General features: G+C 28.7%; 2 protein-coding genes across 4 annotated transcripts; both read right to left on the bottom strand.

The window, feature by feature from the left end:
* Positions 1–1,930: 1,930 nt before the first annotated feature.
* LOC102671649 (ubiquitin-protein ligase E3B) lies at positions 1,931–9,097 on the bottom strand. Of its 3 annotated transcripts, none has more exons than XM_006609691.2 (16): positions 8,630–9,097; positions 8,196–8,345; positions 7,770–8,097; positions 7,486–7,674; positions 7,217–7,408; positions 6,940–7,129; positions 6,609–6,848; positions 6,322–6,493; positions 6,123–6,241; positions 5,886–6,016; positions 5,588–5,790; positions 5,148–5,448; positions 4,683–5,075; positions 4,447–4,611; positions 4,261–4,372; positions 1,931–4,190 (listed from the first exon to the last, which is right to left on the bottom strand). In XM_006609691.2, the coding sequence occupies exons 1-16, from the start codon at positions 8,776–8,778 to the stop codon at positions 4,018–4,020; spliced, it is 3,207 nt and encodes a 1,068-aa protein (XP_006609754.1). In that variant the 5' UTR covers positions 8,779–9,097; the 3' UTR covers positions 1,931–4,017. The 3 variants fall into 3 exon arrangements, with proteins under 3 accessions (XP_006609754.1, XP_006609755.1, XP_006609756.1); XM_006609692.2 differs by having other exon boundaries at positions 5,886–6,010; XM_006609693.2 differs by having other exon boundaries at positions 5,886–6,001.
* A 743-nt stretch (positions 9,098–9,840) lies between these two features.
* LOC102671518 (pre-mRNA-processing factor 19) lies at positions 9,841–12,319 on the bottom strand. The gene is made up of 8 exons (XM_006609690.2): positions 12,238–12,319; positions 11,879–12,028; positions 11,497–11,774; positions 11,235–11,429; positions 10,995–11,150; positions 10,698–10,928; positions 10,260–10,600; positions 9,841–10,179 (listed from the first exon to the last, which is right to left on the bottom strand). The coding sequence occupies exons 1-8, from the start codon at positions 12,254–12,256 to the stop codon at positions 10,035–10,037; spliced, it is 1,515 nt and encodes a 504-aa protein (XP_006609753.1). The 5' UTR covers positions 12,257–12,319; the 3' UTR covers positions 9,841–10,034.
* Positions 12,320–12,934: the final 615 nt, after the last annotated feature.

The raw sequence follows: 12,934 nt of genomic DNA, 5'->3' as shown, positions 1-12,934 counted from the left end.
CCCCTGCATTAGCGACATAGACACGCTCATGGACACTCGCGAGTGTCGGCTGGGCCCAACTACTGCCATCAAAACTCTCCTCTCTCCCTACGGGCCACCCTCCTCAACCCTTTCCCGATTCACCGCCACCGCCACCGCCAAGGCCCCTGCTGCTTCAGGGAACCAGGGACACGCCTCTGTTCGTCGATCCTTTCGCCCGTTTCTATTTTTCCCGCTCACTCTTTCACCTTTCTAAAGAAACACTTCTTTTTCTAAATCTCGTTATTGTCTTGGCAAGACACACATGTGACACTGACACAACTCGTCGAAGTTGTTTTTCCTTTTTTTCTCGTTTCACTGCGATATCGATGAGAGCATTCGTTTGAATTGAAATGACGTTTTTGTCGGATTAAATCGGATTAAATCTTTGCAAAATCACTGTTATTGGAACGATTGGTTGACAAATGGATACACTATCAAAAGAAAAGTTGTCGTTTTCTTAGAAGTCAATAAATTTTGATATTGCTCTCGATTCCATCGCGCAATTTTTGTTGTCACGACCAAGTTAAACGTTGATCACGATAGAAAAATCAACGACTCGTGATTCGAAAAAAACGATCAGTTGCGTTCTCCTTTAAATGGCGTACTTTAGTTTCGAACGTCGCGCGCTCTTGAAGAACGACAGGAAGGGCTCAAGCTTGCCGGACACGAGGGGTAAAGGGGAACTCGTGACACCACGCTCGACGCAGCGGCTGGTCGCGTCCTTTTATCGCGACTACAGCAAAAACGATAACATGCGATGAGTAACCTTCAGAAAAGGAGCAGAATCGATATCTTCGTGTATGTTTCTTTAGCAAAGTTGGTGGTAAACAGGGCGTTACGTGTCGGCCGTTTCTATTCTGAAGAATGCAAATACTTTCGAGATTCCCTCGAATTCTTTGATACTGAATATGATTTCTAGACGAGAAGAACACTCGAATGCGTGAATGTCACAAACGCAAGAGTGTTGAAATTAAACGTACCACGTTTTTTCGGTTTACTCTTACTACATCACGGTACAATGTTAGGTTATGTTTGACACACGCACGCAAGCCGTTCTCCCTCTTCTCCGTCAGTTACGCTCAGCTGGCCTCATAACGTTACGATCAGAGGGACGGAGGTGGAAAGGGGGCGGTGCTTGTCCGTAAGAAACACAGTAGCGCGAAACAGAGAAAGAAATGAGAGAACACTGAAAGATTCAGTCAAGTTCTCGATGACCACAGCGAATCCGGCTATGAAGCCGAATTTATTCGGCAGTTTGCAAATGACGAATGATTCCTCACTGTCCGGGTCCTACGTGCGAGCCAGAAACACTGCCACTTCTCGTACAGATCAAGCACGCACACACAACACGAAACACGCGCGCGCGCACACACAAGCGAGAGAGGGAGAGAAAGAGAAAAAGGAGTCTCTCGCGTAGCCGCGATAAAGAGATCGTCGCGGTACGAACTAAACACACGTCTTCTCGCAGCCAAGGCTTGCTGGCCACTAACCGAAGGGGAGGTAAGCTACACTGTCGACAGCGCCAACTGCTCACAAAGGAGGTCACGTGACTTGCGCATTCACTCAATGCGCAGCTATTTCAGCAATCTTTGCATCCTCTTTGCAAATATAACTGCAAAATGATACAAAAATATATAATTTTTATTTTATTGTTCATATTATTATCTCTTAATTTAATTAATTTATTCCCTTCGTATTCATTTATTTTATTACATTAATACACGATAATAGTAAAAACGTTTATTATGTGAAGTACTTAATGATTTTAAATTATTCCCCAAATATAGTAATAAATATTAACAATTAAAAATAACTAGCTTAATTCCAGATTTTTTTTAAATTGTAATGAAATTTTTTTTTAATTTAATTTTATATCACCATTTGTTAAGATATTAAATAAGGTATTAAAATTAAAAAACATCGTATAATTCAGTATATATATTTACATGATTTTTGTCAATCATTATCGAATGTATTAAATTAACAAATCCATCGTTTTTCTTTCAAGTGCATTGCAACATGTACACACTTTTATAAAAAATGTTACAGAAGTACACGAGTATCTAACTTAAACAAGCCATGTACAAAGCGCACTTTCTGTTATTGATACGATTGTAAGAAAAATTCGATTACATTATGTTTTATATTATTTTTTATATTATTTCTTTTTGAGTTTCTTTTAAAATAGAAAAGTGATCTATTATTATGAACAGGTACTGAAAAAGAAATTATCGCTCTCATCCTACAATCGTAACAATTTTATTTGACATTATATCCATATTTGTATAAATATTCACATTTATCATATATATGTATGGTTTCAATGATAAATATACTTATAAAGGAGAGCATTATCTGTTACTTTGTTCAATTGTACATGTGTTTGCACAAGGCATGTATTCACAATTAATATTTTAAGAAAGTGGGAAACTGGTTATTGATCCTAATAAAAAATAACAAAGGCCAAAGTTATTGTATATTATATCTTTCTATACTATTCTAATCAAAATAATTTCTTTACTACAATTCATATTGTGCACTTTAATAAATTAATTGATACAGTTATTCATAAATTATTCATAAACATATTGTTCTATCTTTCTAAAAAAATGTCCATTAATTCTTTATTTCTTTACATTTAGTGAATACAGGCCTGATAAACTTACATACGATCATATAGGAAAATATGAAAAGATTATATCTCGAATTATTTTTTTCATATTAAATAGGCTTCTATCTTTGGTCTGATCGAATTTTTATCGATAATATTACGAGTCATTTGTTATTTGAAATTACGTATAAATCACGAGAAAAATAAATTTCGCTGTAATATTACTCCTCGCTATATTGCAAATAACTAGTGCTCCCTTTTTTTTTTTTTTTAATTTGTTTGGTTTTATCAAAGACTGATGAATTGCAATTGTAGTTACAAATTTAATTCGAAACGTTCAAATAGAAGAACAAACATCATAAGTTCATTCAATTTGAACAAACCGATCTTAAACTCTTAAACAACTATGGATTTTTAACCCATAAGCGCCCGTGGATATAATATATACACATATATATATATATATATATATTTCCAAACAGATATGAATCCCTTTATATATCATGTCAAAAATTTGTACAAAATCTTGAGAAAATAGCTCTCCACAAAATAGAGCTTTAACTTTCAAATAATTTGAAAATTTTAGAAATTTACGGATCCCTTTTTCTTCTTTTTTATCTCTTTTTTCTTCTCTTTTTCTTTTTTTTTCCTTTTTATTTTATTTTATTTTTTTTTTATTATTATTATTCACCGGGCACCAATGGGCTCGGATTTACTATTCGCTTCATGTATTTTATTGATTTAATAGACAGTAATTTATATTTCTATAAACTAACAAGCGCACAATATTAGCAATATTAAGCTCATGAGGTACAGTGTGTTTACACCATAATAATCTACTATTTGGCGAGAAATCTTTCAAAATGAATTTAGAAAACTTATATAAATGCTATAAAAAACAAAGTGAATCCAACATAAAAAATTATTGTATTATAAATAAGACAAATATAATACATAATATAATTTATACATCCATATAAGATTAATCTCATAAAAACTTTAGGAAATACAAAAAAATAGTTCATTCATTATAATTACAGATTAATTCTGCGTCAGTCCCTTGATTGATAAGGAGAAATATCAAGAAATATTAATATAAAAATAGAATAACAAAATGATAACGAAAATGTATTTTATCATTTTATATATATTATGAAATTATACGAATTGTCAATTTAATTTCAATAATTTTTTTTTTAATATTTTTTATAGATAATAGACATGTGAATTGTGGTTTTATCCAATTTAAAATTTATAATATAATTAAAAATATCTCGCCAGACAATTTGGATCGTAATAGTCAGGCACCACTCAATCACTTTGTATAAATTTTCGTTAGCTATTTTGAGCGATATACATCGGAATTACCTTAAATCAGTTGTAAATTACGAAAGTTCAAAACCCGTATTACTAGTAACAGCATAACGTAGCTTCTCTCGTAAAGTACTTTTCTTTTGATAATTTGGTAATTTAAGGAGATTAAAACATGTAGACGACGTAGGTAAACGATTCTGCGGATCTTTCTTACGAATCGTAAAAAATCCTCTTATTACGCTACCTGATTTATAAAGAATTAATACAATAAATAAAAAGTATACAAAATACATATGGTATCTATAGTTTCATACCAATTGTATCACCCGTATCCTCGTCGTCACCAACTTCAACACAACGAATTGAAAATGGTGGTTCTAAGTGTGCAAATCCCAATAATGGTGATTTCGAGCAGCTTGTTACGAACTGTAACGCGAAAAAAAATATAAAAACAAGAGAACAAACATTATTATTCACAATTTTCATATTAAATGATATACCTTTAAGAATAAGCCTCTTTCTTCTTCAGAAAAATCTTTTTCTAGAATATCCCACAACCAACACACTACACGATGACTATCGTGGAAACCGCCATAATATTGCGTATGTCTTCTTAAATCTCGTAAATCTAATGGAACATTGTCACCCGAAATTAATCTCTGTAACTAAAAATAAAGATGCTTTATAGAATATTCGCCTAAGAAATGTTAAATTCCTTAAAAATTATTCATCTTACTTCAGGAGTAGAAAACAATGCCAACCATTCTGGATTGATTATAGAACGGAATCCTTTAATAAAAGCCGCTGTTTGATCTTTAATTTGCATATGCATTCTGAAATGGGCCATTAAATGTATATAATTGATTTTATTTTCGTTAGTAACCGGCACCGCTCGTCCTCCAGGAATCAATTCATGCGTAACCAATTTACCTAAAACGTCTTCATCAAGAGAAAACGTTAATTCTAATTGTCTAACATCACCTTTATAATGCTTCACAAGAGTAAGACTTCGATATAAATCTCGATCTAATGAAGCCAATTCGTCTAACCAACTGTATAATGCACCTCCAGTTTGCCCAGAAAATTGGGAAACAAAAAAAGATGCGAAAGGTACGTCTACAACAATGCCCTACAAATTATAGTATTTATAGAATATAAAATTTTTACATTAGTTTCGTAGTTATATATTTTATATACTTACTTCATATACTGCTTTACCCAGCATACGGCCAACAAATTCAAAAAGTTGCAAATGATTATCTTGCATAGAAGATGTTGGAGATGGATAAAGTCGATTTTCACTAGTGACTTTAAATAAATTCAAAGATGGATCGAAAACTTTCTTTATTGTCTCTTCTAAAAATTCTTTAAAGACTCCATCTTGATCAATGCCTGCTTCAGCTAGACCTTGTTCGTTTACAAAACGAACTCTAATGACACCTTTAAGTGCCTGAGAGGGTAACATCGCTAATTGGCGATAACCGTCTTCCACTATACGAGTTCTATAAAATATTTATATTATTTCTATATAGGATTTTTAATACAAAATTTTTCATATAAAAATTTTAATATAGAACTTCTTATATAACAATTTTTAATACCTGTGAACAATTTATAAAAAATAAAAATATATCCGATTACCTGTGAACAACAATAAGAGTTGTTGGCGTACTATTACAAGCACTTTCAGTTAAACCCAAAACTGCTTTTTCGTTAGCAACATGCTTACGAAATAGTACAACGCGTTCCGAATGAGGAATAACATGAGGCATTTTAGAAAGGAGAAGAGCTGCACCTCGCCTGCCTTTCTCCAAATCTGCCAAAAAACCAGATACTCGAACTTCCTGTTTTAAAATATTCATAATTTAAAATATTCATTTTTTTTTTTTTTTTTAATGTGATATTAAAATGTGAAAAAGATTTAGTTTAAAATACTTAACTTTGCCAACCAGTGCCCTTCTGGACAAAAAGTTCGTCTACAATCTCGTCGGTAGATTGCCATTAAAAGGGTATGAAGAGAAGTAAACAGGGGATTATTAGGAACCGATTTCACGTCTGGAACATCTAAAACTTCAGTACATAACTAAACCACTTAATTCTTATGCTTATATATTGAAAAAAAGAATAATATCAATTATGTTATAAAAAAATATAATGCAAAGATTATAATACCCACCAAACAAATTATTGAGCACTGCTTTATATAAAAACTGGTTTAAAAAGTACGATATCGTTACAAAATCACTAAGTTTGAACGGATCTTGTTGTTCATACATTTCCATATCATCTAAAATTCTGAATAAAAATACATATATCATTAATATCATTAATATATTTTTTATAAAATATTATTATCACAAAATATATATACTTACGTAACATAATGTGTCATACAATCAGAAAATAATATCAACATTTGAAATTCAGGTGCTGTACATTTTGTATTAGCAGCTAAATGATCCAAAAATGCTTTTAAACCACAATGAGGACCCAATGTTCCCAAAAATAGATACATATGGTATAAAATTTTATCTTGATAACATAGACCTATTGCATAATGAACATAATATGATAATATATAATATATATAATATATATATGTATTTAACATAATATGATAATATATAATATATAATATATATATGTATTTATCAATACTTACCAGTTAATATTTCCATTTTCATTTGTGTAAGTGTATGTAAAGCAATTTGATAAAGGGAACAAATTAAAGCTATTCTAGTAGTCTCTGCACTTCCCAATTTTCTATAATTTTTAGTATTATTATTTCTATTTGTACGTGCTTCCAAAAACGCCCTTCTAAAAATATTAGTACCAACAGATGTACTCTGTTGCTCTATTGATGGAGGTATCTCTTTTTCAATAAGTTCAGTTAAAGGTTGACCTAAAAAATTTGTATTATAAAATTTGTTATTTATACTATTATTTTTAATAAAAACTTATGTATCTATAGAAATATATATCTATATAATTACCAATTAATTGTGTAACTATTCTTCCTGTCCACAAACAGGCTAATTGTGATTTCACATATGGGATAGGTTCTTGTAAAGATGTATCAACCTTTTGTGCAAGCCAACCAAGAATAGGATGCCAATGTGTTAAATTACTTTGTTTTGCAACTACATATTGCTGACATGCCTCCAACATTTTTGTTACAACAAACTATAAAATTTAAAAAAAAATGAAGTTTATTTTTTATAATTAAATATTAATATTATATATAATTATATATTATATAATAATCTATACCGTAAAAGATGGAAAGTATAATTCTTTTAACACTTCATCTCTTTCAATATTAGCTAATTGTATTAAATTAGCTAATAAACACAGTGCATAACTACCTTCCAAAGCATTAAAAACTATTCTTAAATTTTGCTCTGAGTTTAACAATTCCAAACTTCTGGCAAATAAATTGTTTGTAATAAATGATGAAATACACTAAAAATATATAAAAAAGAAAATATTATATGCTGTAAACTAATTTAATTTAATATTATATATTATTGATTACATACTACTGATGATATATTATTTAAATGATAGATCAATGCAGGTACACTAAAAATATTTATCAAAAATAATGAAACCAATTTATCTGACATCTGGGAAGAGATTAATGGTCTTAATGTTAATGTAACTGCTGCTGAAAGTGCAATTGGTTTTAAAGCAATCTCGACTCTACCCAAACCTTTTACTAAAAATGCCTAAAATAAAATTAAATATAATGAGAAAATTAACTACTCCAGATACATAAATATACTAAATAATAAAATAAACTTATTATTAATAAGATAATCACTTGCATAATGGGATAAAACCCATTGTTGACTAGGTGGCCCATTATGTTAGCACAAAGCTGATTCATACCAGCTTTAAGTTTTTCCATTCCTTCTACTTTTTGAATTGCCCATGTTCCTGGTGATGTAAAACTAACTAATGTATGTAATCTTAAATGGATGGATTTATGGTCAGATATTCTTTCTGGTTTAAGATTATCTAAACCAATCAGACAATAAAGTAATATTGTTTTCATTTGTGATATCCATGATATGTAGCGATCTTTGTTCAATACAAGTCCTACATAAGAAATTTCTGGTGATTCTGAATCTAGGGTCAATACTAAATATCTGAAATATTTATTTTTATCAATTTTTTAATAATTACTTATAATTTCTTATTTTTTCCTCTTTTATATTTTTTATAAATATTTTTTATATATACATACCTACATAGCTTTTCTATTCTTTCTTGAACATAATCTTTTTTATATATATACAAAAATTTAAAAACGATTTTATACACATCTAAAGCAGGTTTTAACTTTATACTTGTTTCTGTATTACCATCATTGAGAAAATTTGTATCAAATTCTTCTCTGAAAAATCATATTCTTTGATCTATTATTATATTGAAAAATTAATATATAAAAATTAATATAAATTTTTTATATTATGTAGATTTATAATATATACCCGATAGATGAGCGGCCAATGGAAGATTATCAATGAATAAATAAATATTGATAACTGATTAAAAAATTATAATTATTTTATTTACTATATTTAAAAAAGTTATTTAAAAAATCGTACAACTATCGCAAGCAAACACAATTTATTATATATTTAATAATTGCAGCAAAAACAATATTTAAAAACTTACAAAATTCTTTTACGCGTCAACCATCCCCTAATATAAGCCTGAATTAAGATGACAGCAGCTTCTCTGTCTTTTTCATGAGCTCTTTCTTCTCTGGCAGCCTTCATTTGCTGAAGGAAGCTGTCTTTGGACGGCTCTTCAGCTTTAAACATCCTTGATTTACCGCGAACGCCCGCTAAGCACTAAATTATGCTAATGACAAAACATTGTCAGCTGGTCATCCGCGGTCACTCTAGTTGACATAACGATTCAACTACCCACTAGAAAATCATCCTTTCCAGTAGTACACGTCACGTTGATTTCATTCGTTCTATAATCACTGTGACCGATCGGCAGCAATTGCCACTCGCCACAGGTTTCTCACCATCACATAATCTGGATATACCTCCGTATGACAGCCAACTACGACGGCCATTGTTATTAATTTGATTCGAGGATGAATATTGAGGACAAAGGATATTAGGTTAGGTTAAAAAGCACGTGACTAGTGGCGCCAGAAGATTATCAAAGTAAATTATCAAATCATATACTTGCCGATTATTAGTTTATGATTTGCTATAATATAATTTTATTGCAAACATATTTTACTCATTTTTTGTTTAAAATATATTAAGTATACAAAAATTGCAAATTATGAGACATTTTGTTTTATATATTCGAATAAATTGTATTTCATTATTTTAAATGATATCCTGAATAATAGTTAACATGTCAGACGAAAAAGTTTTACATTTTCTCTACAAAAATAATGTTAATTTTATAATACTATATACTACTATTTAATATTTTGTACTTTGTTTAAATGAACATTGAAAAGAAATTCATCAACAATTCATAATATACATATAATCAAATTTAAATTGTATATTTAATGTAATTTAATATTTATTTACTCACTTTTGATAAATTAATAATCTATAATCAAAATTTAAAGAATTATATAAAATATTAATATTATTATTATTATTATATTATTAGTGTAAAGATATTAATTTTAAAATCCACATCATTAACTTGAAATCAAATAAAATTTAATTTGTAAATATCTTTCAATTAGAACTTTTGTTTTCAAAATTAAGTGAATAGATGTATAAAAATTTGAACAATTAATTTGAATCACATTGATATCATTAAACTTTTCAATCAAAATAGTTAATACAAGAAAAATATCAATTACGAGTGCATTATCTATAACAATTTTAAAAAAATATTTATACAATAACTGCACTCAAATTTATTATTATGAAGTGTCTTATATTCAAAATTCTTTTAAAGAATTCATAGTAATTCTTAAATATAAATCAAATGATCTTTCTTAAAACCATTTGTCATTACTTTCATAATAAACTTATACTACAAATTCTAATTTAATTTGTTCTTAAATTAATATATTTTTATTACTAATTGTTTAAGGTAATCCATAAAGTTTTAAAGTTCTATCCATACTAGTTGATGCTATATATTGCGCATGTTTTCCGAAACGAACACCAGTTGCGGCTGCCGTATGATCATTAAGCACTTTCAGTTCTTGCCACTGCTTACACAAATACACTCTAAAAATAAAAATATCAACAGATAAAGAATTTATTTTAATATAATTGAAATTAACTATTTCATATGATATAGTTCTTACCTTACATCTGTTCCAGCTACCGCCAGATATGTTCCACTTTGATCAAAGCAAATATCTTTAACTTCATATGATTCCTCTAATTGAAGAGTTTTGAAATTTTTCAATTTACGCAAATCCCAAAGTTTCACACAAAAATCTTCTGCAGCAGTAGCTAAATAATAACCATTTTCAGAAAAACTAATTGCTGTGATAGGACCTGAATGACCTGGGAAATTAGCTACATTTGATTGTTCCTTTAAGTCCCAAATCTTCACTTGAGAGTCTTGAGTACCAGTGCCAAAGATCAATCCATCAGGATGAAATTGCGCTGTGGTTAAAGGTTGACTGACTTGTCCAGCAACCTAATAACATATTAAAATAACAAACGTATATAATATGTTGAACTTTAAAACTATAAAATTTTATTTCTGAAAATTATTATTTTTTTTATAAATATACCTTAGTTAATAATCTACCAGTACGTATATCTGAAAATGCCCAATGTTGATCTAAAGATGAACTTAATAAGTAATCCCCTGTTGGATGTAAAGATAGTCCAGTCACAGGAGCATCATGAGCTTTCAATAGCAATGTTGTTTGACTAGTTCCTACATTCCATATACGTATTGTAGTATCAGGTGATGCAGTCATTACTATATCTTCTTCTGGATGATAAATTACTCTAGTAACCTTGGAAATATTATAATAATATTAAATATCAAAAAATATTCAGAATTAAAAATAAATAATTTATACCTTTTTAGTATGTCCTTTTAATATTGCAACAACTTGTTCTGTATCTTTATTAAATACTGTGGCATTTTTATCTGCACCACCTGTTAAAATTTTACTAGTATCTGCACTGTGGATATCAAGTGCAAGTATACCAGGAACGCTAGCTGAATGGAGACCCTTAAAAGTATAAATAAATAAAATTAATAATAATACATGGAAATAAACAAATATTTATTATATAAATACAAAAAAAAATGTTACAGGATGCGATGCAAGTGTTTGAAATGCGCGAATACTATCTTGTGGAAGTAAATCTTCAGGAACTGAACGTCCACGACGTTTTCTTTCCTGTGTGAGTACTGTGGCTCTTTCCTGAAGTTTTTGTATTACATCCTCAGTAATTCCAGCTTGCTCCATAGGCTGAGCAGCTGTACCACCAGCTTCCACTGCAAGTGCCTATAACATATAGTTTATAAGCATATATTATGATATATAAATAAAATTAATAGAATTTTATTCTTACAGGTTGTGGAATGGTAGTAGCCTGAACAATTCCTGCTTGAGGTTTCAAAGTAGCTAAAGCTTCTCTAGCAGCAGTTACTTCTTTTGTCAATCTAGCAATTACACGACATGCTGCATCATGTTGATATAATGCATGAGATAATTCCTGTCTAGCTGTTTGAAGTTGTTGTCTAAGTGTAAATGAATGTAACATAACAGCATCCCATTCATCTTGTAAAATTTTTAATATAGCTGGAATTGAAGTAGCACTTGGTGGTTTAGGTTTCACTATTGCAGTGGCTATAAAATAATAATATTATTGATAATTTAACATTCAATAGTGAAATTTAATAGATATATTTTATAATATAAATAAATTTTCTAAAGGAATAAAAATAATATACTTTTAATATCAATAAGTTGGTCTGCAGTTAATTCCTTTCCAGTTATAGGATCTACTCCATTTTCGGCTAAATATTTTTCAATTAATCTCTTTTCAAATATAGAACCAGATACTGGAGATACAACCGGATGCTCCGGGACTTCATTAGAAACTGAAAATAAATATTTTTCTCAGAAAATTAGATGAAATATAATGCAGAGATTCTAGGTTATGTTCAATTCTTGCCGGTATGCATCAAATTTTATTACAAAAAAAACTAATTCATTTCTATTATTATAATATGATATCATCAATAAAAACTTAATACAAATTTTTATATTTTTAAATAAAAAATAATTAAATGAAAAAGAAAAAACTTACTTGCACAAGAAAGCGCCATTTTCACACACACAGGACGTGTTTACTACGCATGACATTTAAGTTGAAAAACTTATTAGTTTTTGCTATAAATTTAAATATATGCTATTTATATATATAAAAAACATTTTATGAAATTATAAAAATATATATGAATTACAATTATATTTATATATTACAAAATATTTAAATTATAAAAAAAATTAAATATATGAATAAAATAATTTTAATGAAAAATGAATTTTAATAAACAGAATTTATAATTAAATATAATATTTTCTTATTGAATGAACATTATTTATATAAAAATATAAAGATATTTATTTTAAATTTAAGATATATCAAGAATTTTTTAAGAAAGATTTATTATATTGAACATAGAAAATGCTATATATCAATTTCCGTTTTAATGAAGTAAACATGGCTTTTATAGTAACTGTCATTTTCTTTCTTGTAAATAAATAAATCATTTTTACAATTTCTTATGTCAATTCAAGAAACAAGTATTACGCATCTGCAAAAATTGAGGTATTAAATATATTTATTTTAACTAACAGAAATATAATTATATTAACATATTATGAGTTTAAATCAAATCAGAATAATTCAAAATATTAAAAACTTCGTTCAGAGCTGTACTGATAGTCGTTTAATCTGGTTCGCAAATATTAAACAATTTATCGTTAAAGACTTATTTACT

Source organism: Apis dorsata, unplaced genomic scaffold (assembly GCF_000469605.1).
Source record: "Apis dorsata unplaced genomic scaffold, Apis dorsata 1.3 scaffold_59, whole genome shotgun sequence".
Classification (NCBI taxonomy): Eukaryota; Metazoa; Arthropoda; class Insecta; order Hymenoptera; family Apidae; genus Apis; species Apis dorsata.
Note: the sequence above shows the minus strand (reverse complement) of the source record. Positions and strands in the feature narration are given on the sequence as shown.

Bases quoted from the DNA above. Each gene is read 5' to 3' on its own strand.
- LOC102671518 (XM_006609690.2), bottom strand. The intron at 11,151-11,234 runs GTAACATTTTTT...TATACTTTTAAG, and splicing joins AAACACTTGCATCGCATCCT to GGTCTCCATTCAGCTAGCGT. The intron at 10,180-10,259 runs GTAAGAACTATA...TTTTATTTTTAG, and splicing joins GTAGCTGGAACAGATGTAAG to AGTGTATTTGTGTAAGCAGT.
- LOC102671649 (XM_006609691.2), bottom strand. From the start codon at position 8,778: ATGTTTAAAGCTGAAGAGCCGTCCAAAGACAGCTTCCTTCAGCAAATG. The intron at 7,130-7,216 runs GTATAGATTATT...TAAATTTTATAG, and splicing joins TATACTTTCCATCTTTTACG to TTTGTTGTAACAAAAATGTT. The intron at 4,191-4,260 runs GTATGAAACTAT...TTTATAAATCAG, and splicing joins GGATACGGGTGATACAATTG to GTAGCGTAATAAGAGGATTT.